At 41.5% G+C, this 23,350-nt stretch overlaps 1 protein-coding gene across 1 annotated transcript in view; it reads left to right on the plus strand.

The window, feature by feature from the left end:
• The window catches only part of Dscam (DS cell adhesion molecule), a 504,817-nt gene that overhangs the window by 290,944 nt on the left and 190,523 nt on the right, over positions 1-23,350 (plus strand). Inside the window, exon 11 of the mRNA XM_035443441.1 lies at positions 13,762-13,935. Coding sequence (XP_035299332.1) covers positions 13,762-13,935 — 174 coding nt within the window. The remainder of the gene's footprint in view (positions 1-13,761; positions 13,936-23,350) is intronic.

A 23,350-nucleotide genomic window follows, 5' to 3' on the forward strand; every position in this document is an offset into this window, starting at 1 on the left:
ACTGATTTCCAAAGTGGCTGTAAAAGTGGGCACTCACACCAGCAGTGGAGAAGTGTTCCCCTTTTTCCACATCCTCTCCATCATAAACTGTCATTGGTATTTTTGATTTTAGCCATTCTGACAGGAGTAAGATGGTATCTCAGAGTTATTTTGATTTGCATTTCCCTAATGGCTAAGGATGTTGAACACTTTCTGATGTGCCTTTCAGCCATTTTAGATACCTCTATTGAGAATTGTCTATTTAGTTCTGTACCCTACTTTTTAATTGGATTTTTTGGTGTTTTGGAGACTAGCTTCTTGAGTTCTTTGTATATTTTGGAGATCAGCCCTCTGTCAAAAGGGGTTGGTGAATATCTTTTCTCAGTGTGTGGGCTACCGTTTTGTCTTGCTGACTGTGTCTTTTGCCTTAGAAAAGATTCTCAGTTTCAGGAGGTCCCATTTATCAATTGTTGATCTCACTGTCTGTGCTACTGGTGTAATTAATGTTCAGGAAGCAGTCTTCTGTACCGATTAATTCAAGGGTATTTCCCACTTTGTCTTCTAATAGGTTCAGTGTAGCTGGGTTTATGTTGAGATCTTTGATCCATTTTGACTTAAGTTTTGTGCAAGGCGATAGGCTTGGATCTAACTGCAGTCTTCTACATGTCTTCAACCAGTTATGCCAGCACCATTTGTTGAAGATGTTCTCTTGTTCCAGCGTATAAATTTGGTTTGTTTGTCAAAAATTAGATGTTCCTAGGTGTGTGGGTTAATATCAGGGTTTTCAACTCGATTCCATTGGTCTACTTGTCTATTTTTGTGCCAATACCAAGCTATTTTCAGAACTATAGCTCTATAATAGAGCTTGAAGTCAGGGATGGTGATGCCTCCAAAGTTTCTTTATTGTGCAGGGTTGTTTTGGCTATCCTGGGTCTTTTGTTTCTCCATATTGTTAGACTCCCAGAAAACTCATCCCAATCACCAGGCAGATTAGAAAACTTGCTGCAAACTGCATGAGGCTTTATTGTTGTCTAATGAGCTAACCCCATGTTAACTCGGGTCTTTCACCCACCCGCCATGGCGGGATGGCTAGCAAAGACAGCTCAAAGGGGATGCAGAGAGATCTTGTAGGGCAGCGTAAGAGGAGTGTCTAGGGGTATGCACAGGCTCAGGATTGGTGTGCCTCCAGGCTTGGAGGGCTTGCCCTGTGTTGATTGGCCAATTGGTTGTTATAGGCCCTCCCAGGGTGGTTGCTATGCTCTGAGCATCATTGCTGTGCACTTGTCCGTAAAGCACACCCAGAGCCATAAAGCATAGCACCACCAGCTAACTTTTGATTGGTTCCTTGCCACGAGGCAGGCATCTGACTTCTAGTGACTAGGACAAGGTCATGGCAAACACGTGTTGTTGTCATGGCTGTCGAAATGGGGAGGTGGTCCCTTTATTCCGCCATTTTCCTTTTTGGAAATTCCAATCATGGAATTGCTGTCTCCCTAGCGCCGCCATCAGGGAGTGAGAGATATTGGCATCCCCATGCAAGGGAGTTCCTTCTGACTTAGCATTTTAACCAGGGAAAATGGGTGGCAAATTCTTTCCCATGCTACTTCCTGCTGACTTTGGGACAAAGTAAGGGACCCCAGAAGGTTGAAATGCTAGTCAAAAGCAAAAAAAGGAATTTAGGCAATGGGGAATCCCTCAGGGGCTGTTGGCAGACTCTGTTGTGGAGACAGGGGGTGTCCACATCAGCTGGACTGGTTCACATCCACAGCAAGTCCAGGGCTTGCAGTCTACTTAGAACAGCCTGTTGTCAGCAACTGATACTCAGATGTCTGCCAGAAGCAGAAACCTGTTTAAGACATATTTAAATTAGGAACAGAGGTTAAAAGTTATTTACTGAAGCCCACAGTGCAGAAAAAGCAGATATCTGGATAACTGTCCAAACAGCAGGAACATATTTATAACTTTGAGTCCTAGCAAAAACTACAGATTTGGGCTATAAACATGTACACTTTTCTTCTTTCCAGAGAGCCAGGTATGGATTGGACAGAGGTGCCTTTGGCCTGATGAAAAGCCCTTTAAGTTTGTACTTAGATGACAACCAAAATAAACCTAAAAACCGTGAGCTTGTGCCTGAACAGTAAATAGTCACTATTTTATCAGCTAACATACTGACTATAGTCTATAGTGGATCTGACTGTCTGATGCTGTCAAGCTGATGACCATTAATATTTCAGAGATCTGAGAAGAGTATATTTTATCCAAATCTACTAAAAAGTGACAGAAGCCAGTTCTTATACAGTTAGCCATACCCAAGTTTCTCCATTACCGCTGGAGACAGATGTCTCAAAGAACAGCAATCTTCGCCAGGCCTATAAGGTGAGAAGTTTTTTTTTCTCTCTCTCTCTGTGGAAGAGGGACATGGAAAAGACTGACCTTGTTTTGTCTAGGCAAAGGGGGTGCAATCAATTTTCCAGTGTCCAGCAGCTTTGTCCACAGTCTTGGCCAGGTCCTGGAGGGCAGCAGGTATCACATCTGAGCATCTCGCTCACTGGTCCAGGTGCAGGAACTGGGGTGCCTCATAATCTTCTTTGGAGACTTTGGGTCTCTGTCAGGATCTGGCAGTCTGTCTGATATTATAAACTTTAATGATAATAATTTAAATGCCATATTCTTCAGGTCTCTGAAGCATTAGAGGTCTGTCTGTCTGTTTTAGTTACTTGCCCTAAACACACAGGTGGCTAGGTGAGGTCTTATTTCTGTAATTAATTTTTAGCCTGACTACAACTGGTTTTAAGTTATTAAAATATTTGAAACTTAGCACAGCTGAATTTAAAACTGCATAGAGTTACCTTATATGACTTAAACAGTAGCTACATGTACACATTTTAGCTGCTTTGCTTAAACTTAACTTCTTTCTGAGACAGGGTTTTTCTGTGGCTTTGGAGCCTGTCCTGGAATTTGCTCTGCCGACCAGACTGGCCTTGAACTCACAAAGATCCACCCGCCTCTGCCTCTGAGTGGTGGGATTAAAGGCGTGTGCCACCAATGCCCTAAACTTAACTTCTGAAAACATAAACTGTAACATCTTATAATAGATTAGCATCTTTTATAAAACAAGAACTTTACATTGTCAGGCTTTGCTTAAAAATGATTCTAAATTGAAGCTCTTTAAGTACAAACATTAATAAAAAGACATTTTAAAAAAACATAAACATTTAAAAAAGCCGGTTAAAAAAAGAATTTTAAATTCCCTTAATGTCTTTCTGTAATATATAGAAGCATTAACATTTTAAATCTTAACTGAAAAACTTGTTTCTAAGATGGTACCTCTAATTTCCATGTGGTCATCTTTAGTCAAGATGGCAGTTTAAGTATTTTTTGTTGTTGTTGTTTCAACTTTAGCAAAATGGCTACCAGTCATTTTGTGCCATGTGGCTGGCTACAAAATGGTGGTGACACTCACCATTTGTGTAGCTACATGCTTGTAACAGAACTTAGGTTATGCCAGGAAACAGAACATTTTAAAACAAGTATACATATATACTTGAGAAATATACAGGACTTTTTAAACAGAATTAACTTAATATGGTAAAAAATTTAACTTCTATTACCAATTTTTAAAATTTGTTATTTGTAGACATGAGAAACCATAGCAAACAGTTTACATTTTTTTTCTTAACAGCCTTTTCTCTGACCTTCTATGACTTGCTTTAACCCCTACAACTTTCTATATACCTTTGGTTTATTCCTCTGATTTTCTTAGACATTCTTAGACAAATTTCTTTTTCCCTTTCTCTTTTTATTACTTTAGTCTCCTATATTTTCCCTCATTTCTCAGTCAACATAAAAATTCTTATCAAAGTCCTTTTTATAGTTTTTAATAACTTTAAGGCTTTTTTTTTTTTTTTAGAAGTCTGGATCAGGCCAGATAAGTTCATACACCCCAGCTCCATGTCCTCAGGGCAGAGACCTGGGGGTGCTACTGGTAATCCCAGACCCTCGGCCAATGCAGGGGTGGGAAAAAGACTCCCGAAGTCCCCCTGCATACCTGTGTGTGGAGCACAGAGAAGGCCGGGCAGCCAGGCAGATGGCGGACTTGCAGCCATATTCCCTCAGAGCAGGGAAACTCTGCCACAGGCCAGGACCCATGGCAGGACCGCAGTTGGGGCAGAGACAGCCCCACTTCGAATGCCTCACAGACTGGCAGGTGGGGACAGCAAAACAGACTCACATTGGCCAGACTCAGCTGTGAGGGCTACAGCAGTGGTTGGAGTTCAGAGTAACAGCCTCAGGGGACTCAGCCGTAACACATCAGATAACACAGATAACAAACCTGCTCAGTCACCCAGCCCATTCCAACCCTCCAAGCCTTACAGAAAACCATACAGAAACAAAGACTGGAGAATTAAGTTACCTATTATGGCACCACATGACTCAACAAAAGGGGGTGTCATGGTGGATCCTGAATTGAAAACCAATGATGAAAATCTGGGGATGGGGTTGGTTAGTATGGAGACAGACACAAACAGCAAAACTGGACAGACACAAGAGACAGGACAAACCTCGAGGCAGACCAAATTACAGACACAGACATGGCACCAAACCAAAATTACAAACAACCCTTGGACTTTCGTCCAGGGCAGAACCAAGGGTTCCAGAAACACATCTGTTTCTGAGCACGTCTGTTTTCCCTGAGGTCCAAATTACAAATTCCAAATATAAGTCGCTGGCACAGATCAAATTCAAGTCATGACACCAAACCAACAAAACAGCAAGAGACATATAGAACATGGACAGAACATTGAACATATAAGTTGCGAGCTCAAATCATCTTACCTCCAAGATCGAATACACTCAGGTGAGGGGTGGTCGCAAATCCAGGACGAGCTCCCAAATGGTAGACCCCCGGAAAACTCAGGCCTCCGGGGTCCCAGCCCAGGACCTCAGTCACCCCAATCACCAGGCAGATTCGAAAACTTGCTGCAAACTGCATGAGGCTTTACTGTTGTTAAACGAGCTAACCCCATGTTATCTCGGGTCTTTTACCCACCCGCCATGGCGGGATGGCTAGCAAAGACAGCTCAAAGGGGATGCAGAGAGATCTTGTAGGGCAGCGTAAGAGGAGTGTCTAGGGGTATGCACAGGCTCAGGATTGGTGTGCCTCCAGGCTTGGAGGGCTTGCCCTGTGTTGATTGGCCAATTGGTTGTTATGGCCCATAGGCCCTCCCAGGATGGTTGCTATGCTCTGAGCATCATTGCTGTGCACTTGTCCGTAAAGCACACCCAGAACCATAAAGCATAGCACCACAGGCTAACTTCTGATTGGTTCCTTGCCACGAGGCAGGCATCTGACTTCTAGTGACTAAGACAAGGTCATGGCGAGCACGTGTTACTGTCATGGCTGCTGAAATGGGGAGCTGGTCCCTTCAATATAAAGTTGAGAATTGTTCTTTCAAGGTCTGTGAAGAATTGTGTTGGAATTTTGATGGTGATTACATTGAATCTGTGGATTGCTTTTGGCAAGATTGCCATTTTTACTATGTTGATCTTACCTAGCATGGGAGATCTTCCCATTTTCTGGAATCTTCTTTAATTTCTTTCTTTAGAGTCAAAATTCGTACGATACAGGTTTTTCATGTTTTTGGTTAGTGTTACCCCAAGGTATTTTGTGTTGTTTGTGGCAATTGTAAAGGGTGATGTTACTCTGATTTCTTTCTCCACCAATGTGTCATTGGTATTTAGTATGGCTACAGAATTTTGAGTTAATCTTGTATCCAGCCACTTTGCTGAAGGTGTTTATCAGCTGTAGAAGTTCCCTGGTAGAGATTCTGGGGTCACTTATATAGACTATCATATCATCTTCAAATAGAGAGAGTATGATGTATTCCTTTACAATTTGTATTCCCTTGATCTCCTTTTGTTGTCTTATTGCTCTAGCTAGAACTTCAAAGACAGTATTGAAGAGGTATGGAGAGAGTGGAAAGCCTTGTCTTATACATGATTTTAGAGGAATTGCATTGAGTTTCTCTCCATTTAATTTGATGTTGGCTGGTGGCTTGCTGTATATTGTTATTATTATATTGAGGTATGTTCCTGTTATCCCTAATTTCTCCAAGACTTTTATCATGAAGGGGTGTTGGATTTTGTCAAAGTCTTTTTCAGCATATAGTGAGATGATCATGTGGTTTTTTTCTTCAGTCTGTTTATATGGTTGATTTCATTGATGGATTTTAATGTGTTGAACCATCCTTGTATCCCTGGGATGAAGCCAACTTGATCATGGTGGATGATTTCTCTGATGTGTTCTTGGATTCGATTTGCCAATATTTTATTGAGGATTTTTGCATCAATGTTCATGACGGATATTGGACTGTAATTCTCTTTCTTAGTTGTGTCTTTGTGTGGCTTGGGTATCAAGGTTATTGAAGCCTCATAAAAAGAGTTTGGCAATGACCCTTCTGCTTCTATTGTGTGGAATACTTTGAGGAGAATTGGTATTAGCTGTGCCTTGAATTTCTGGTAGAATTCTGCAATGAAGCCATCTGGTCCTGGGCTTTTTTTGGTTGGGAGACTTCTGATGACTGCTTCAATTTCATTAGGGATTATAGGTCTATTTAAGTTGCTTATCTGTTCTTGATTTAATTTTGGTAAGTGAAATCTGTCCAGAAAATTGTCCATTTCCTTTAGATTTTTGAACTTTGAGGAATATAGGTTTTTGAAGTATGACCTGATGTATTTGAAGTATTCTCTGGATTTCCTCTGTGTCTGTTGTTTTGTCCCCCTTTTCATTCCTGATTTTATTAATTTGCATGTTCACTCTCTGCTGTTTGGTAAGTTTGGATAAAGGTTTGTCTATCTTGTTGATTTTCTAGAAGAACCAACTCTTTCATTGATTCTTTGTATTGTTCTCCTAGTTTCCATTTTATTGATTTCAGCCCTCAATTTGATTATTTCCTATGTCTGATCCTCTGGGGTGTATTTGCTTCTTTGTTTTCTAAACCTTCAATTGTGCTGTTAATTCTCTAGTGTGATTATTCTCCTCTTTCTTCATGTTGGCACTTAGTGCTATGGACTTTCCTCTTAGCACTGCTTTCAAAGTGTCCATAGATTTGGGTATGTTGTGTCTGCATTCACATTGAATTCTAGGAAATCTTTAATTTCTTTTTTTAATTCTTCCTTGACCCAGGAATTGTGCAGTTGGGTGTTACTTAATTTCCATGAGTTTGTAGGTTTTCTGTAATTCATGTTGTTGTTAAATTCTAACTTTAAAGCATGGTGGTCTGATAAGATACATGGGGTTATTTCAATTTTTTGTACCTGTTGTATGTTGCCAAGTATGTGGTTGATTTTACAGAAGGATCCATGTGGTGCTGAGAAGAAGCTAAATTGTTTTGTATTTGGATGAAATGTTCTATAGCTATCTGTTAAATCCAATTGGGCCATAACTTCAATTAGTTCCTTTGTTTCTTTGTTAAGTTTCTGTCTGGTGTTCCTGTCCATTGGTGAGAGTGGGGTGTTGAAATCTCCCACTATAAGTGTGTGCGGTTTTATGTGTGATTTGAGTTTTAGTAATGTTTCTTTTACAAACATGGATGACTTTGTATTTGGGCATAAATATTCAGAATTGAGACTTCATGCTGATCGATTTCTCCTGTGATGAGTAAGAAGTGACCTCCTTCATCTCTTTTGATTGATTTTAGTTTAAAATCTAGTTTGTTGGATATTAGGATTTCTACCCCCGCTTGTTTCTTGGGTCCATTTGATGGGAAAATCTTTCCCCAACCTTTAATTCTTAGGTATTATCTGTCTTTGAAGTTGAGGTGAGTTTCTTGTATGCAGCAGAAGGATGGATTCTGTCTTCTTATCCATTCTACTAATCTGTGTCTTTTTATAGGGGAGTCAAGACCATTAATGTTGATGGATATTAATGACCATTGATTGTTCATTCGTTTGTTTTTGATTTGGTGATGGTGACAAAATTAAGTGTGGGATTCTATGCCTTTTTCCTTTTGGCTGTTGGTAAAGTGGGATTATCTATTGCCTATGTTTTTCTAGTTGTAGTTAACTTCCTTGGGTTGCAGATTTCCTTCCAGAACTTTCTGTAGGGCTAGATTGGTGGATATGTATTGTTTGAGTCTGGTTTTGTCATGGAATATCTTATTTTCTTCATCTGTATTGATTGAAAGCTTTGCTGGGTATAGTAGTCTGGGCTGGCATCCATGGTCTCTTAGTGTAGGTAGAATATCGATCCAGGACCTTCTGGCTTTCATAGTTTCCATGGAAAATCAGGTGTATTTCTGATAGGTTTGCCTTTATAAGTTACTTGACCTTTTTCCTTTGCTGTTCTTAATGTTTTCTCTTTGTTCTGTATGTTTGGTGTTTTGATTATTATGTGGCAAGGAGACCTTTTATTTTGGTTCAGTCTATTTGGTGTTCTGTAGGCTTCTTGTATTTTCATTGGCATGCCTTTCTTTAGGTTGGGAACGTTTTTCTTCTATGATTTTGTTGAATATATTTTCTGTGCCTTTGAGTTGGATTTCTTCACCTTCTTCTATACCTATTATTCTTAGGTTTGGTCTTTTCATGGTATCCCATATTTTCTGGATATTTTGTGTTAGGGATTTGTTGGACTTAAGATTTTCTTTGGTTGAAGAATCTATTTCCACTAGTATGTCTTCAACTTCTGAGATTCTCTCTTCCATCTCTTATATTCTGTTGGTTATGCTTATGTCTGTAGTTCCTGATTATTTACCCAGCTTTTCTATTTCCAGCATTGCCTCAGATTGTGCTTTTTTTTTGTCTCTATTTCAGTTTTTAGGTCTTGAACTGTTTCCTTGAGAGAGTTGTTGATATCTTGTATTTTTTTTTTTGGTTTGTTTTTTCTTCCATTTCTTTAAGGGATTTTCTCATGTCCTCTTTGAGGTCCTCTATCATTTTCATGAAGATGTTTTTAAGGTCATTATCTTCTGCTTCATCTGCATTGTGATGTTCAGGTTTTGGTGGTGTATGGTTCCTAGTCTCCAGTGGTGTCATATTGGGTTTTCTGTTGTTGAATGTGCTTTTACCTTGACCTCTTCTCATCCTTTCTTCTGGTGGGTATAGCAGAAGTCTTTTCCTCTCCTGGTGGGTATGGGACTAGGGTTCCCTTCTGGTAGATGCAAACAGTTCCAATACTCTGATGTCTGTCTTCTTGTCATGGATGGAGGCAGAACTGCCACCGGGGCCTCGGCAGTGTCTGGGTGTGTTGGATCCTGCTGCCGATCTCCAATCCAGGGAGCAAACCCTTCGCGTCAGATGCCTCCGAGCAGGGTTGCTGAACCGGAACCAGAAACCAATTTTCAGAAATTTTTAAACCAAAGTTTTATGTAGTTTATAAATTACATCTATTTTTGAGATGTCTTAATTTCCAGCCTGTTATATGTGTACTTACACATGTGCGTGTGCACACACACACACACACATACATGTGCACATGCTTGAGAAATTCCTCAGTTGAACTTTTAGCTCATGTGAATTACATTGGATGTAGCTCTCAATTTCACTGCAGTTGAAGTAAAACACCAATAGCCTTTAACAGATTTTCAAAACATGGAACAAAGGCCAGTGAGATGGTTCAGTGGAAGAGAGTGAATGCTGCCAATCCCAATGGCCTGAGTTTGGTTCCTGGAATGCACTCAGTGGGAAAAAACCTCCTATAAATTGCCCTCTGACTTCCACACCCATGCAATGGCCTGAATATTCATATGCATACACAAACACACACAAATGATAAATGTAAAAAACTGGACCACATTGACGCACTTGGATAAAGAATTGAGGGATTTCCCCTTCATCAAAAAAAAAAATACTCTTATCATTCTTTAAATTTTTCATACATGTATACAATGTATTTTATCTTATCTACCCCTACTAACTCTCCCCAACTCTTCCTGTCCCAGCAAACCCTCTCCCTTCCAACTTGACATCTGCCTTCAAAAGAGCTATTATCAATAGGCCCTGAGTCCAGTGTTGACCTGTACAAGTGAGCATGAAGCCATTCACTGCAACAGGGCCAACCTACTAGCAACCACAACCACAAAGAAAAATGACTCTGCTTCCTCCCAGCAGCCATTAACTTCCAGTAGCTGAGTGTGAGCCTTGAGAGCTGTTCCCCTTCAGTGCTGGGCTTTTTAGCAGGACTGGGTCTGTGCAGATGACCATAGATGCTATGTGTACACCAGCCTTGCCTTTCCCAGAAGGCATTGGTTCACAGCTGCCTTCCCCTTCTTCCAGCACTGTGCTATTTCAATTGTCTCATTTTGTTTGTTTGTTTGTTTGTCTCTTGGTGCTCAGGAACACTGTCTCTAGGTGCTCAAGGGCTGTCTCTAGATGCTCAGGAATGCTGTCTCTTGGTGCTCAGCACTCTATCTCTTGCAGGGATTGCTCCAGGACCAGTTGAAACTTACATGCCCTGTTGTTGCTGAGTGTGGAGCTCTATAAATGTTCATGAAATCAAAACAATTGATATTGGTATTAAATTTTTATTATTTAAAAAGTATTTCTATATCCACCACTTTATCTCTTCTCCTTCTAAGACAATAACTACCCAGACTATGCAAGTTTTTGAGAGTCTTGAATGAATTCATGTATTTTCCCTCCTTTGTTCTTTTGTTGTACAATGGATAAATTCTGCTGACCTAGTCATTTTCTCTTCTGTGTCCACTCTGCTAATAAGCTTTGTGAATATATTTTGCACACATAATAGTTGCATTTTCTTCTCTATTATTTTGTCTTTTTTAATAGTTTTAATATTTCATCTGAAACTCTCCCATCTGTTTATGCAAATTAGTTTATGCCTCTGCCTGGTGGTCTCCTCTGCTTCTGATATAGTTCTGTTTCTCCTATGCCTCTTTTTCTTTGCTTTATTGAGGGTTAAGTCACATAGTTTTCTGGTAGTTTCTGGTCCAAAGGGGAGACTGAAGTAGGTCACAGCTTTTTCCAGTCCATCCCTTCCGCCCTGTTTCATACCTATGACCCCCTCACTCTGTCATGTGCTAAAGGTAAATTACTCTACAGAGCTCATATCTCATTTATAAGTATCATTTTAATTCTTTGCAATGTTTACCTAGTTGCCTGGGACCTCAGTGTTCAGATTCACTCTAAAGAAAATAGAATTGTGATGCTGAGCAGACAGTTTCCTTTTCTGGCTTCCTTCTTCCTTAGCAGAAGTAGAATACCTTTCACCTTTGTGTGTGTGTGTGTGTGTGTGTGTGTGTGTGTGTGTGTGTGTGTTTGTATGTCTATGTATGTGTGTATGTCTGTGTGATTGTGTGTGTGTGTGTTTGTATGTCTATGTATGTGTGTATGTCTGTGTGATTGTGTGTGTGTGTGTGTTTGTATGTCTATGTATGTGTGTATGTCTGTGTGATTGTGTGTGTGTGTGTGTGTGTGTGTGTGTGTGTGTGTGTGTGTGTGTATTGTTTGCATGTGTTTATTGTGAGTGAGCACAGCAAAACCACAGGCTGCCTCAAAGGGTAGAGAATAGCAACTGGGAAAGGAAGAGAGAAATCTTGTCAGTTTTATAAGAGCAGGTAGCAGAGAGAGGTGGCAGGGCCACCAGAACAGCCCTGGAGACAGTGTGGGGACTTTGTTGCTGGCTGTTTGGGTTAATCAGGTTTTAGAAGACTTTTCCAGAGGCAGTTGAGAAACAGAAACCTGCCTTGTGAGATTCCTGAACAATGCTGAGTTTAATGTCTGTTTATCCAGAAGGAATCCTTTTGTTTACCCGGTCAGAGTCCTTCCTGGGTTGTTTCTGGGCCATCATCTTAGGATGCTGTCAGCAGCACGGCCATGGCGGGATGGGGGGAACAGACGGGGGGCGGGGAGACACGGACTTGGTTACTTAACACTCATGTATTGTGCATATATTATACACACACTAACACGTAGAGGCCAAAAGTCAACACTGAATATATTCCCGAATTGCTCTCTCTACTTTATTGTCCCATAAAGGATTTCTCATTGAATGTGGGACTGGCCAGTCCCAATGCACTGTCTGCTTAGCCAGCCCCCAGGATCCTCCATCTCTGTCTTTGCTTCTTCAGTGTTAGGAACACACCCTGGACCTGATGTTGTGAGTAGATGCTAGGAATCAATCAGGTCCCATGCTTGCACAGCAAAGTGCTTTTACCAACTGAGCTGACACTCTAGCCCCTTTTCAGTTTTTTTAATTCAAGTTGCTACACGTCCTCTCCTGAAGTTCTATCTCAAGAGAAGTCACCGGTGCAGGGATTCTGTTTGTTCTTACTCGCTGTGGAAGAGCTCTCAGAAACAGTACTCATTTCCATGATCTCTCTGGAGAGACCCAGACCCAGCTCTGAGGTCCCAACAGCAGAAATCCTCAGGGAAGAACAACCAATGTATGCAGTTCAGTGTTCTTTGGTGTGGTGTTGTTGGAAGATGCCAGTGAAAGAAAGGTGGGCATAGCAGACCCAATCAGCTTCAGGCCTTTTCTGAGGCCAGAGACCCTGAAGCTCCTGTTTAGAGTTTATCTGTGGCTCACACTGTGAGCTTCCTCTAGGAAAATCAGATCAACTCATACACTGAATCTCTATCCAGTGCCCAAACTCACAGGGTAGAGAAGAGAGGCCTGGGGGGGAGAGGTCCAAATGGCCTAAGCCGCATCTTCTGCTCACACTCCAGTCAGTGTGAGAGGTCATCCCAAGCCACTGTTTGCTCAGACATCCATCAGTGTTTTCTTCCTCTCTTGTATTATTCCCAGGACCCATTCTCTTCTAGATAGTTCCATCCAGATCTTTCATGTGGTCCTATGGTCCCAACATCTACACCCACAAGCACGCCTAGGGAAAAGTGTCTTAACACTCTCTTCACTCAGTGAACTGACTTACATACACCAATAAGAGTCCTATGCTATTGACAGTGCACTGTGGCTCTCCGGTGTACCTAGTAGTGTGCTCTCTCTTTGTAGCCTCCAATATGTGCTGCAAGGAAGAGTTTTAAATGGCTCATCCCCAGAGGAGCACTCCCCTGTTTACATCCACATCAGATCCCAGGAACAGAAGGAATTTTGTTCACAAGACAAGCAACATCTACTATGGGGTTGTTCTAACTATGATGTCTTTGAATAATTAATTGATCAGCTGCTTAGCACTCATCAAATTTGGCATTTGATGGAGGGAAAAATGTGTGTAGGCACTCCTCCTTTTTAATCTCACCCTCTGAAATGCTGTCATTTTAAGTAAATGTGGTTTTTCTCTAAATAAGAAATTTTAATATTATGGGAAGGAAGGGGTGACTAAGTGTATCCTATGACTGCCCGTGTGAGGTGTGTTCAGCGTCCTTGTGTCAAAAATGAACTTGATCTTGCTGTTCATGTGTTTATTCTCACTGTACCCTTCCTCCTTGTTTCACTGCTGTGACCAAATGCAAGAGCAAATTAAAGAAGGGTCGTTGGTTTTTGCTCACAATTTGACAGGATATGATCTGCTATGAGGTAGACATGGCATTCATGGCCATGGGATGTGTGTCTGGGACTCCTTACATCCCAGCAGAGTGGGCACTGATAAGAAGCAGGGCTGCCACTCAGCTGGCCTCCCTCCCCCCGTTTGTTTTCAGACTGGGATCCTGGTGCATAGGACTGGCCTGCCGTACAGAGTCCTTCCCTTGTCCACTAAAGCTCTCTGGATGCCTTCACAGACACACCCAGAGGGAAGTCTCAGGCCACATCTCAGGATTGGTTGCTACTCCTTAGATTCATGGTTCCCTTTTGTGATTCTCTTTCAGGTGCTGGGGTCCCCCAGTTCCAGCCAATTGCCCTGAATGGCAGAATCCAGGTCCTAAGTAATGGCTCACTCTTGATCAAGCATGTTGTGGAGGAAGACAGTGGCTACTACCTCTGCAAGGTCAGCAACGATGTGGGCGCAGACGTCAGCAAGTCCATGTACCTCACGGTGAAAAGTAAGGAGGAAGAATGCTTTGTTTTACCTATGCAGGTCTTTGGGGGCCGAGTTTTTCGTTGGTTCAATGCATACCTGTCTCGGAGCAAAACAAAACAGGATTTATTTGTAGCTGGTTTTCAGCACTGGGAATACTTTTGGAAAGAATGGAAAATACCTGTGAATTGTCAGCAGCCACCTGGGGCTCCCCATACTCTTGGTGTAGGACATTCTTCTCCCAAGTTGGTTCCCTAGGTCACTGACCTCAGGCCCTGGTACCCTAACTGGTCAGTGGACCTTAGCACCCATTCTTCTATGCACTAATCTTAACTGTGGAAGAGTCCAATACATGACCTTATGATACAGAATACAGTATGTTCACAATGGCATGGATAAATTAAACCAATTAACATGTTATATCACACATATTCATCATTTTTGTTTTGAGAACACTTAAAGTATACTATCTCACAACTTTTAAAATATAGCATATTGTTATCAACCATATTTATCATGCTCTCAGTAGACCTCAAGACTTCACAGAGTCCATGCCTCTTGTCCAACTGCAGTTTTATATCCTTAAACCAATCGTTTCCCCATTGTTAAAAGTCCCACATTGAAGCCTAATAGCCACAATTCTGCTCTCTGTTCCCATAAGTTCATCATTTCTAGGTTACACATAAAATTGAAATTGTGTGACATTTGTCTTCCAGTGTGTTGCTTATTTTTTTTTTGGCAAGCATATAACTTTACTACTTACTAAAGATGAAATCAAATTTGCATGCACAGGTGAGCACTAACTGAAGCACCTTGGATTCATCACATATCTTGTTGATTTTCTCGAAGAACCAACTTTTTGTTATATTGATTCTTTGTATTGTTCTCCTAGTTTCCATTTTATTGATTTCAGCCCTCAATTTGATTATTTCCTGGTGTCTGCTCCTCCAGGGTGTATTGGCTTCTTTGTTTTCTAAAGCTTTCAGTTGTGCTGTTAATTCTCTAGTGTGATTATTCTCCTGTTTTTTCATATGGGCATTTAGCGCTATGAACTTTCCTCTTAGCACTGCTTTCAAAGTGTCCATAGATTTGGGTATGTTGTGTCCTCATTCTCATTGAATTCTAGGAAATCTTTAATTTCTTTTTTTATTTCTTCCTGGACCCATGAATTGTGCAATTGGGTGTTACTTAATTTCCATGAGTTTGTAGGTTTTCTGTAGTTCTTGTTGTTGTTGAATTCTAATTTTAAAGCATGGTGGTCTGATAAGACACAGGGGGTTATTTCAATTTTTTTGTACTTGTTGAGGTTTGCTATGTTGCCAAGTATGTGGTCGATTTTAGAGAAGGTTCCATGTGGCGCTGAGAAGAAGGTAAATTGTTTTGTATTTGGGTGGAATGTTCTATAGATATCTGTTAAGTCCAATTGCACCATAACTTCTATTAGTTCTTTTGTTTCTTTGTTAAGTTTCTGTCTGGTGTTCCTGTCCAGTGGTGAGAGTGGGGTGTTGAAATCTCCCACTATAAGTGTGTGCAGTTTTATGTGTGATTTGAGTTTTAGTAATGTTTCTTTTACAAACGTGGATGCCTTTGTATTTGGGGCATAAATGTTCAGAATTGAGACTTCATCCTGATGGATTTCTCCTGTGATGAGTAGGAAATGACCTTCTTCATCTCTTTTGACTGATTTTAGTTTAAAGTCCAATTTGTTGGATATTAGGATTGCTACCCCCGCTTGTTTCTTGGGTCCATTTGATTGGAAGATCTTTCCCCAACCTTTAATTCTTAGGTACCGTCTGTCTTTGAGGTTGAGGTGAGTTTCTTGTAAGCAGCAGAAGGAAGGATTCTGTCTTCTTATCCATTCTGCTAATCTGTGTCTTTTTATAGGGGAGTTAAGACCATTAATGTTGATGGATATTAATGACCATTGATTATTGTTCATTCTTGTTTGTTTTTGATTTGGTGATGGTGGCAAGATTATGTGTGGGATTCTATCCCTTTTTTCTTTTGACTGTTGGAAAATTGGGATTATCTATTGCCTATGTTTTTCTGGTTGTAGTTAACTTTCCTGGGTTGCAGTTTACTTTCCAGTACTTTCTGTAGGGTTGGATTGGTGGATATGTATTGTTTGAATCTGGTTTTGTCATGTAATATCTTGTTTTCTCCATCTATAATGATTGAAAGCTTTGCTGGGTATAGTAGTCTGGGCTGGCATCCATGGTCTCTTAGTGTAGGTAGAATATCAATCCAGGACCTTCTGGCTTTCAGAGTTTCTAAGGAAAAGTCAGGGGTGATTCTGATAGGTTTGCCTTTATAGGTTACTTGATCGTTTTCCTTTGCTGCTCTTAATGTTTTCTCTTTGCTGTGTATGTTTGGTGTTTTGATTATTATGTGGTGAGATGACCTTTTTTTTTTTTTTTTTTTGGTCCAGTCTATTTGGTGTTCTGTAGGCTTCTTGTATTTTCATTGGCATGTCTTTCTTTAGGTTGGGAAAATTTTCTTCTATGATTTTGTTGAATATGTTTTCTGCACCTTTGAGTTGGATTTCTTCACCTTCTTCTATACCTATTATTCTTAGGTTTGGTCTTTTCACAGTATCCCATATTTCCTGGATATTTTGTGTTAGGGATTTGTTGGACTTAAGATTTTCTTTGGTTGATGAATCTATTTCCACTAGTGTGTCTTCAACTCCTGAGATTCTCTCTTCCATCTCTTGTATTCTGTTGGTTATGCTTACATCTGTAGTTCCTGATCGTTTACCCAGCTTTTCTATTTCCAGCATTGCCTCAGATTGTGCTTTCTTTATTGTCTCTATTTCAGTTTTTAGGTCTTGAACTGTTTCTTGTATTTTTTGGTTTGTTTTGTCTTCAATTTCTTTAAGTGATTTTCTCATGTCCTCTTTGAGGTCCTCTATCATTTTCCTGAAGATGTTTTTAAGGTCATTCTCTTCTGCTTCATCTGCATTGTGATGTTGAGGTCTTACTGGTGTATGGTTCCTAGTCTCCGGTGGTGTCATATTGGGTTTTCTGTTGTTGGATGTGCTTTTACCTTGCCCTCTTCTCATCCTTTCTTCTGGTGGGTGTAGCAAGTGTTTCTTGTTCTCCTGGTGGGTGTGGGACCACATTTCCCTTCTGGTAGATGCAAACAGATCCAATACTCTGATGTCGGTTCTCTTCTCGTGGATGGAGAGAACCGCGTCACTGTTACCCGGGTGTCGGCAATGTCAGGGCGTGCCAGTCCCGCCGGGAGGGGCAGCTGGAGGCAGAGCTGTCACCGGGCCTCGGGGTGTCGGATACCTCTGCCGAACTCTGTATGGTCACTTGTGTCAGATGACTCTGAGCAGTGATGACTAACCAGAACTGGAAACAGTTCCTGGGCCGGCAGATGGAGGCCAGGCTGCTTCTGGGGGCTGCCTCTGGGTGATGAGTGTTCGGAACCCACTGCCACCGCAGAACTGGGTCTGGCAGGCAGGTCGCTTACCTCAGATGACTCTGAGCATCGATGACGAACCGGAACTGGAAACAGTTCCTGGCCTATCTGGGCCGGCAGATGGAGACCGGGCTGCCTTTGGGTGCTCGTAACCCACCACCGCCGAACTGGGTCCGGCAGGCAGGTCTCTTGCGTCAGATGACTCTGAGCAGCAATGATGAACTGGAACTCCCTTGCAGTTATTCTTATGGAAGCTTGTTCTGTGTATTTCACTGAAAACCGGCTCAACTGTACATTTCTTTTATAAAGTAGTAATTGGTAAAGGCTCTTGCCACCAAGTCTGGCAACCTGAGTCCCAACCCCAGAACCTGCATGGTGGAAGGAGAGGATGGAAGATCAGTCCTACAAGTTATCATCTGATTTCCACATGCATGCTGTGGTACATGTACTCCCCCTAGCCCTCCTGCTCTCTTCTAACCCCCCAAGCTCTCCCCCCATGCTCTCCCCCAACTCCCATGCTCTCCCCTATGCTCCATCCTCCAACTCCCCATGCTTACTCTCTACCCCACAAGTAAAATAAATAAATGTAAAGATAGCAACTGGGTACCTCATGCTCAACAACAGAGCTACAGCATGAGTAGAGTGTGGGTGCTGGCTTGGGGTCCATGCTGTTGACCCAGTAGGTGGGAGAGGGACTTGTCACTGTGAAGTCTTCTCTACACTTTGGTCATTGAACACTCAAGGAGAGAACACAGAGTGGACCATCTCTCCCTAGTAATACTCATTCACAGATGCTTGTGCAGCTATATATGGCTTATGTCCATTTGTGACTAGTTTCCTGTTGGTGGATAAGGTTTGATTTCCTCCTAACAACAAGGCTTTGTTGAGACTTTTCCCATTTTAAAGAGATGTGATGTTGTTATTGATATTTAAGAAGCCACATCTGTTTAGGAGGGCTCGAGTTTTAGTGTGAGTGTGTGTGTGTTTGAGAGAGAGAGAGACAGAGAGAGACAGAGAGAGAAAGAGAGAAAGAGTGAGGTGGGGGAGAGAGTAACTCAAAGACTTGTTACATGGATCAGTACCTATCCTATGCTCTAAGAATTTTAGTCCATTATTCTACCAGAAAAATGTTAATTTCAAGCTATTTGCTAAAATTTTGAGTGGAGAAGCATACCACAATTCTGAAATGAAGTTGTTTTGAAATATAGTTTTTAATCTATCTAATGCATAATCTTCGAACTTCCTAATTGAGTGTTCTGGATGAACTTTGTGTGGGGGGAACCTAATGACAACAGTGAAATCAACAAATTTTAAAATGGTATTTTTTAAAAAGTTGTGAGTCTTTGAAATACCCAGGTAACCTAAGACCAAGGAGTCCTGTTGACACCAGTTGATATTTGCAGTGAAAATAAGATATTTGATAGTTACTTTGTTAATTTGTAAAATCATTTTTCTATTCTACCAAGCATCTGTCAAGACCTAACAGCACAAGGTCTTATGGAGTACATGACTTCAGTTGATTGTAAGTTTTACCCTTGTGGATGACAATAACTGTGCTTTAGAAGGAGGGGTAACATGGAAGATGATAGAATGATTGGTTTGTACGAGGTATTGAGTAGCATGTGCCATGTTCACAGCAGATGGCAGAAGATAGAACTTCAGCTTCATATAAGATCTTCAAAAATGGGGAAAATGTAAAACGTAGAAATTACACATTTGCACCCTCACTACATCTCCTCCTTCCACACCAGTTGGTGGGTGCTAGTAGCCAAGGTCAAAGGTCAATCAGAAGGATTGTGTCTGCCCTTCTTGGGTTCTCACTCTGGAGGCAGTAGGCATCTGTGTACAACCCCTGAGCAGCAAAGATCTCAGGGGTCATAGCAGAGCAGAACTCAGGATCACAGGCCAAGGTATACCTCCCATTTTCTGTGAGATCAGTGATTTATATACAACATCTGGGTACCCAAAGTTCATGTGTGGAAATCTTCTACCCTTGAGGAAGAATCCAAGTTTCCAGAGACTTCCAAATGGAAGGAAAAGGAACATAAAGGATATTGTATGACTGCAAACAAAGCTGTCAAGTGCACCCCCTTTCCATTACTCAGTTTTATTTCCATTATTTTAATTAATGTATATTCATTATGTAAAGTGATGGGCTTAATTATGACAATTCACTCAAGTGTAGCATTGCTGTAACCGTATTCCATATCCATTGCCCTCTCCTATCCTCCTGTCCACTATTTTCCTTCCTCTTCTCAGTCTAAATAGTCCCCTTTATCCTCTTTAACAGTGTGTGTGTGTGTGTGTGTGTGTGTGTGTGTGTGTGTGTGTGTGTATGAGTGTGTGTGTTCCACACATGAGAGAAAATATGTAATATTTGGGGTTTTTTGGTTCTATCTTAACTCATTTAATGTGATCTCCAGTTCTATCTATCTCCATGTGCATTCCTTCTTATGCAAAACATCTCCACTGTGTCCCACAGTGTGTATGTGTGTGTCCTTCATCCATCCAGCTCTTGATGGACACGTAAGTTGGTCCCATAACTGGTCTGTAGTGAACATTGCTACAACAAGCATGGGTGAGTAGGTGTTCCCAGGGCATATTCCCAGGAGACATATATCATTCAAGCATACTATTCCTAGTTTTGGAAGAACCTCCCCACTGATTTTCATAGTAGTTACACTAATTTACATCCCCACCAACCTTATGTGAAGACTCCTTTCCCACAACTCCTCACCAGCACTTGTTGTCATTGGTTTTCTTGAAGCAAGCTGTTCTGTCTAGGGTAAGATAAAAAAATCAATCTCAATGTAGTTTTCATTGTCATTTCCTTGGTGACTATGAGAATAATCTTCATGTATTTGTTGGTAGTTTTTAACTTGTTTTGTTTTTTTTCAAAAAAGGAATTATTTGTTCATTTCCTCACTTATTGGTTGGATGACTTGCATGGGGATCATTTTTTTGTTTTGTTTTGTTTTGTTTTTGTTTTTGTTTTTGTTTTTAGTTCTTTATATTGGTCTTATTGTAGAGGGGCTGCACTTATTTCTATATGAGAAAATTTGCTGCTTCCTTGGGCAGTGTGAGGGGATAGAAGTGGCTGTTCAGAGAGTAACTCAGGGTTCTCAAAAGGGCAATGGCTCTCCAGAGCTAAGCTTAAAACACATTTGCAAAACATATACCTTTTAGTGAGGAGTATGAGCTTACAGCTGGAAACTGGGGGTGAGCACTGACTGGAGCTGTCTGTCCAATTTGCTTACTGTACACAGCGACCTGAATCAGAAAAGAAGGCATTTTAATGGCAAACATCCACCACATCCCTCTTTTGTTTGGAAGCAGGCACAAGGTGCCTAGCAGATAGCAAGCAGACCATGGGAACTGTCAGGGAGTCAACAGGATGGAAGATTGATTTGTGCAAAGCCTTCCAACTCAGCTGGCATTCCTGCTTCTTAGTCTACACTGCCATCCCAGTTCTAATTTATCTTGTACCAAAAATCCTCTTAGGAAAGGAAATCAAACGTTAGAGGAGCCTTGGTGGCAAAGGCAGGAACAGCAGGACTCTGCCTCTGATCAAGCCTAGGCTGGGGGCCACAACTACCTCTAAATACCATTGGCAGAGAATGCAAAAATCAAGCCAGGCACCCAGACCAAGCCTCCTGTTTGGAGTCTCAGGAGCATGGTGATTTTTCTAAGAAAATAATTCTCCAAAAGAAAGTCACTCCTACTGTTTCCCTCAGGTGCCAAAATTGCACCTGCCCCCTCCAGAGTTATGCCACTAGCTATATCTTTCGAGGAACACTGATTGCAGTAGCTCACACTGAGCAAGCAGCTCGTCTTTTGTCTGCCTCTCTGCTTCAATCCTTTCTGATCCCCTCATGCAGCATAAAAGAACATCGCTTATCAAACAGGGGTAGGAGCATCCCTAGAGAGACAGTTACTCTTGGGATCTGATGAAGCCTGCAGCCCCAGAGCAAACCTCAGGCCGAAGTGCAGCCTGATATGCCACCCCCACTCCCTCTTGCTCAGCCTGGGCAGAATTCTGTGATGGCAAAATATGTGGTGTTCCCCTTCCCTTTCTGTCACTGTAGCAGAAAACTGCTCAAAAGCAACATTTGGGAGAGGAACGTGTTTGTATGTCTTATGCATCCCAATCATAGTGAGAAGTCAGGGCAGGAACCATGGAGGAATGCCTCTTGTTCTCCATGGCTTCCTCAGTTTGCTTTCATTATACAAGCCAGGGCCACCTTCCCAGCAACGGCTAGGCCCTCTCACACTAGTCAGCAGTTAAGACGCTCCATAGACTCACCTTACAGACCACCCAATAGAGGCATTTCCTTAATTGAGGTTCCCTCTTCCCAGATGACCCTAGCTGGTATCAGGCTGACAAGATACCAGCCTGCGCATGTGTATTCCTGCATATGCACATCTGTGATCATACCAGGTCTTTTGACTTCTACTAGATAGACCCTGGGGTCCTGACAATTTTCAATCCCACTCCTGAAATCCCACAAAGTCTTTATGGACATCTTAGGCTTGGGAGAAAATAATCCATTACTCTCTCTTGCATGTAGATCTTCATCTGTCCTTAGAAGACCTTCCTTATTCTGCTACTGAAACCCCCGGGTCTTTACCACAGAGCAAAAATGAGAAAAGAGCCCCTACTTAGGTTAGTTCATGAAATAAAATTATTCTAGATCTGGTGGGAATAGTTGCCCAGCTCTGTAAATATACAAACCCCACTGCATTGTGTGATGTAAAAACATGAATGCAAATTGTACTTCAACAGAGCTATTTTATGGTATCATTTTTCAGGACAGTTATAATTAGCAGTTTCCAATATGGATTGTAGCGATTCTCAAGAGTTTGAGGTCTGAGGATCTGGTTTTACTCCCTGGTTCCACCTTTAAGAAAATTCTAACACCCTCAAAAGCTTCGAGGTCCTCATCTGTAGGATGGGATTAATTGCCTGTGTGTTCAGGAGTTATGATGGCAAGCTCTGCCAGTAGGAGAGTTATGACTGGTAGGCAGAGGCTGCTGCATTCATAACTTCAATACTCATGTAACTTCTCTTTTTTAAGTATTAGTGTGTGTGTGTGTGTGTGTGTGTGTGTGTGTGTGTGTGTGTGTGTGGTGATGTGAGATGGGGAGGGTCATACGTGCTATGGCACATGTACAGGGCAGAAGACAACTTTGTAGAGATGATTCTCTCTACGTTGTGTGTGGGTTCCAGTTACCCAGTTCAGGTCACAGCGTTTGTGCACGGTTAATGCCTTTACCCACTGAGCTCATCCTGGCAACTTCTTGATTTATCTTTCACTTCCCCATCAGAACTGTGGCATTTTAAATATTTGCATTTTTATGTTAAAGCCTTGCTGAGATATGTCCTTTCCCACCTCTACCCCTTTATTTATCATTCTTCTCTTTGACTGTTATCATCTAAAACAGACGACCCCAAATGTGAAGCTAGCCTCCCCTTTGTTCTAATGCTCTTGATGTCCCCTAAGAAGAGATACAGTGCCTTCTATCTGGGGCTTAGATATTTTTAATTAATTTTTCTCAAATAATTGAATTTAATGCCATTAGAACATGATTATGCCTTCCCCCTCTTATTTATGTAGCAGAAACAATTCAAAAGACGGCCCCTTCTTTACTGTGTCTGAACACAGACAATAAGGTGAATACCGTCAAACAAGCCACATGCGTACCCAAGCAGCTGCCTCCTAGCTGTCCTGAGTGGTTGTTTCCTCTCTCAGCTCCATCCTGGCAGCCATGCCTCCAGTCCTGGGACTGAATACTTCAGTAGTTTTTCCTGGTAAAAGAAGGAAATGCTCTTGTTTGATGCTAGAGTTGAAGCTTGTTTGCCTTCATGAGGAAAACAGGAAGGCCCAAGTGGTGTTTCCTGGATCCTTCTACATTCCTGCTTCTTTTAATCTTTGCAATAAAACCTTTAATTTAAACTGAATCCATCTTGGAAAGGATGCAGACAACACTGCCCAATTTTATTTATGACTGAAGTA

Source organism: Cricetulus griseus, chromosome 4 (assembly GCF_003668045.3).
Source record: "Cricetulus griseus strain 17A/GY chromosome 4, alternate assembly CriGri-PICRH-1.0, whole genome shotgun sequence".
NCBI classification, from domain to species: Eukaryota; Metazoa; Chordata; class Mammalia; order Rodentia; family Cricetidae; genus Cricetulus; species Cricetulus griseus.